The 2524-nt window shown below is 48.4% G+C and overlaps 1 protein-coding gene across 2 annotated transcripts; it reads right to left on the bottom strand.

Annotated features, from left to right (window-relative positions):
• Nucleotides 1–731: 731 nt before the first annotated feature.
• On the bottom strand, nucleotides 732–2318 carry LOC307214307 (uncharacterized protein). Of its 2 annotated transcripts, XR_013837898.1 has the most exons (7): nucleotides 2188–2318; nucleotides 1980–2059; nucleotides 1724–1817; nucleotides 1534–1617; nucleotides 1341–1445; nucleotides 1159–1210; nucleotides 732–942 (listed from the first exon to the last, which is right to left on the bottom strand). XR_013837898.1 is itself a non-coding variant. In XM_079973139.1 (5 exons), the coding sequence occupies exons 1-3, from the start codon at nucleotides 1865–1867 to the stop codon at nucleotides 1359–1361; spliced, it is 315 nt and encodes a 104-aa protein (XP_079829265.1). In that variant the 5' UTR covers nucleotides 1868–1891; the 3' UTR covers nucleotides 732–942; nucleotides 1159–1210; nucleotides 1341–1358. The 2 variants fall into 2 exon arrangements, 1 of the variants encoding a protein (XP_079829265.1); XM_079973139.1 differs by lacking the exons at nucleotides 1980–2059; nucleotides 2188–2318 and having other exon boundaries at nucleotides 1724–1891.
• Nucleotides 2319–2524: the final 206 nt, after the last annotated feature.

Raw genomic sequence — 2524 nt, 5'->3', positions numbered from 1 at the left:
TTGGAATCTGGATGTCGTATAGCTAAATCCTTTCTTGTTATCTTCTTTGTATATTTCATGTAGTTGCCAATAATGTAACCAACTCTGAAAATGGTAATCACTTAGGTACACTTGACAATGGTTCTTCTACAGAAAACACCACATCACCCGCAAAGGCTTTTATCTTATAATTCCATTGGCCCACCCTTATCCCCTTTATGTCAGAATTATTTCTTATCCTCTGCACCAACACCTCTAGGGCTGATATAGATTGAAGCAGTGATAGGGGGTATCCTTGCCTTGTCCCCTTCTATACCTTACATTTTTCCTGCAATGGCATTATTTACAATCAGGTTTGCAGTTTGATCTGTATAAATTGTCTTAATTCCTCTGATGAAAATGACTCCTAATTCCTTTTTCCTCCTAATAACTTAATCATAAATGACCAAAAACAAAAACAAATCCTATAGGGGCTAATCTAAGGTTCTGCACTTTGGCAGGAAGAACCAGCTGCACCAGTATAAGATGAGGGATACCTGGTTTGCTAGTAGTACATGGGGAAAGGATCTAGGGGTCTTAGTGGACCACAAGCTTAACATGAGTCAACCCGAGGAGTGATGCAGCAGCAAAAAATGCTCATGCTATTTTAGGCTGCAACACCAGAAAAGTGTCCAGATCAAAGAAAGACAATAATACAATGAAATTCAAAACAGTAACAATTTATTGCATGTTTACTCAAAATCCATCAAAAACTTTCTTTCTTTCTTTCTTTCTTTCTTTCTTTCTTTCTTTCTTTCTTGTTCTGCCCAATCTCAGTCCATATTTCATGGCTGCTTAAATCATCTGTCCCTCTCCTGATTCTCAGTGCCTCTTCTTCTGCCAGTCTTTGGCCAGTTGAGATGTCCAAATAGAGCAGCAATTTCTTCAAGGAGGAAAATCACAACTCCTCAATGATGGTGTCATCTGGATGGAAAAGAATGAAAAAGAGAGAAAATCTGTTCAGTCCTCTCCGCTTCTTGTAGCTGGAGTCAGTCTGGGTGCTGCCCTCCCAGGCCAGGTGGGAAAGGCCTACCAGGCAGGAAGCAGGTCCTCCAGGACTCCCAGCAAGAAGACCTGGGAGATGTGTCTTGGGCAAACAAGGGACAAGGGAGTTCACTGTCCCCAAGGTGTGGGGCTTACCTTCTTTCAGATTATTCCTGAAACAAGCCAGCTCCGGACGAATTACTGTGTTCTGCAGAGGAAAGACAAATCTGAGTCAGATGACACTATTACCCCACCCTGGATAGGTGTAAGAGAAGCAGCCCCACCCAGGAAAGATGGAAACAACCAAAGAACTGAATATAGGAAGGCAAAATACTTACTCTGAGGTTTGGGAATCTTCATGAAAGGGCCAGCAGCAGGGATATACTGCTGGCCCCTAATTTCCTTTGGTCTTCACTCCCCAAAAGGGCGTAATATCGGAGGTCCTACTGGATAAAAGAAATGGGACAGTTAGTTGGGTAAGGGACAGGGGGGCAACCCTAAAACCACCCCTGGTGCTATCAGCATACTTACGGTAAGCAACTGGAGAAGGGTGCTAGTATTGGGGGCTTCTCGGAGGAGACCCCCCAGCAGGCTCTGGAATGGCCTCTTCAGTTCCTGTGGGAAAAGAGAGAAGAGAGGTTGAGTGCTGCTGGGTTAAATTTTGTAAGAGTATGGGAAGAAGAAAGAGCTATGCAAAGAGAACTTAAAGCAGAGGACATACCTCTTTGTCCTCCTCTGCACTCCCCAGAACTGCCTCTGTTGTTCTATGGAGGATTGCACTCATCATAGAGGGACTGAAGTGGGGTCTCATAAAACTGGAGAGAGAAAGGGAAGGGGTTAGACACTGCCTCCTCCAAGTCTCCATTGTCCCCTTCTCCCTTCTACCTGACTTACCCACCCAAAGCTCCCCCCGGAGTTCTGCCCCCTGCAGCCCTGCCCAGTCCAATGACCCCACTCACCTCAAAGACCCCACTCACCTCAACTACAGGAGGGCCTGGAAGGCCAGGGCCAAGCTCAGGGGGCGATCCCTGAAGTACTCCAAGTGGTCGAGGATGTCCTGGAAGAGAGCAGAGGAGGAAAGTCAGCTCCTTCCAGGAGTCTCCAGAGGACGGCTCCAACCCCAAACGCCAGCCCCTCTCTGCCCCTCCCTCCTCATGGGGGTCCCTCACACCACCCATTACTCACCAGAATGGCTTTGGCAGTCTCCTCCTTGGAGTACTTCAGGGTTCGGAGCCCCCTGAGCCAAGCTGCCTGGAAGTCCTGGATGATGCCCAGGAGATAAAGCTGATCTTTGTCTAGCAGCTGAAAGGCAAAAGTCAGGCTGTCAGTTCCTTCTGGGGGGAGTCCTACTACAGGAGAAGGACATCCCAGGCCTTGGGGGCCAATCCTGACCTCCTGCCCCCAGAACATGGCTCCCCAGGGAAGGAAGGTCCCCTCCCACTGACAATTGCCCCCTGCCTTGCCCCGCAGCCCAGCCCCCTGCTTCCTCCAACAGACCCCACAAAATGGGGTGGTTGCGGGG

Source organism: Podarcis cretensis, assembly GCF_951804945.1.
Source record: "Podarcis cretensis genome assembly, chromosome: 4".
Classification (NCBI taxonomy): domain Eukaryota; kingdom Metazoa; phylum Chordata; class Lepidosauria; order Squamata; family Lacertidae; genus Podarcis; species Podarcis cretensis.
Note: the sequence above shows the minus strand (reverse complement) of the source record. Positions and strands in the feature narration are given on the sequence as shown.

Coding starts and splice junctions, on each gene's coding strand:
- LOC307214307 (XM_079973139.1), bottom strand. CDS start 1,867: ATGGAGACTTGGAGGAGGCAGTGTCTAACCCCTTCCCTTTCTCTCTCC. Junction 1,618..1,723: donor GTGCAGAGGAGGACAAAGAG/GTATGTCCTCTG, acceptor CTTTTCCCACAG/GAACTGAAGAGGCCATTCCA. Junction 1,446..1,533: donor CCCTTCTCCAGTTGCTTACC/GTAAGTATGCTG, acceptor TTTATCCAGTAG/GACCTCCGATATTACGCCCT.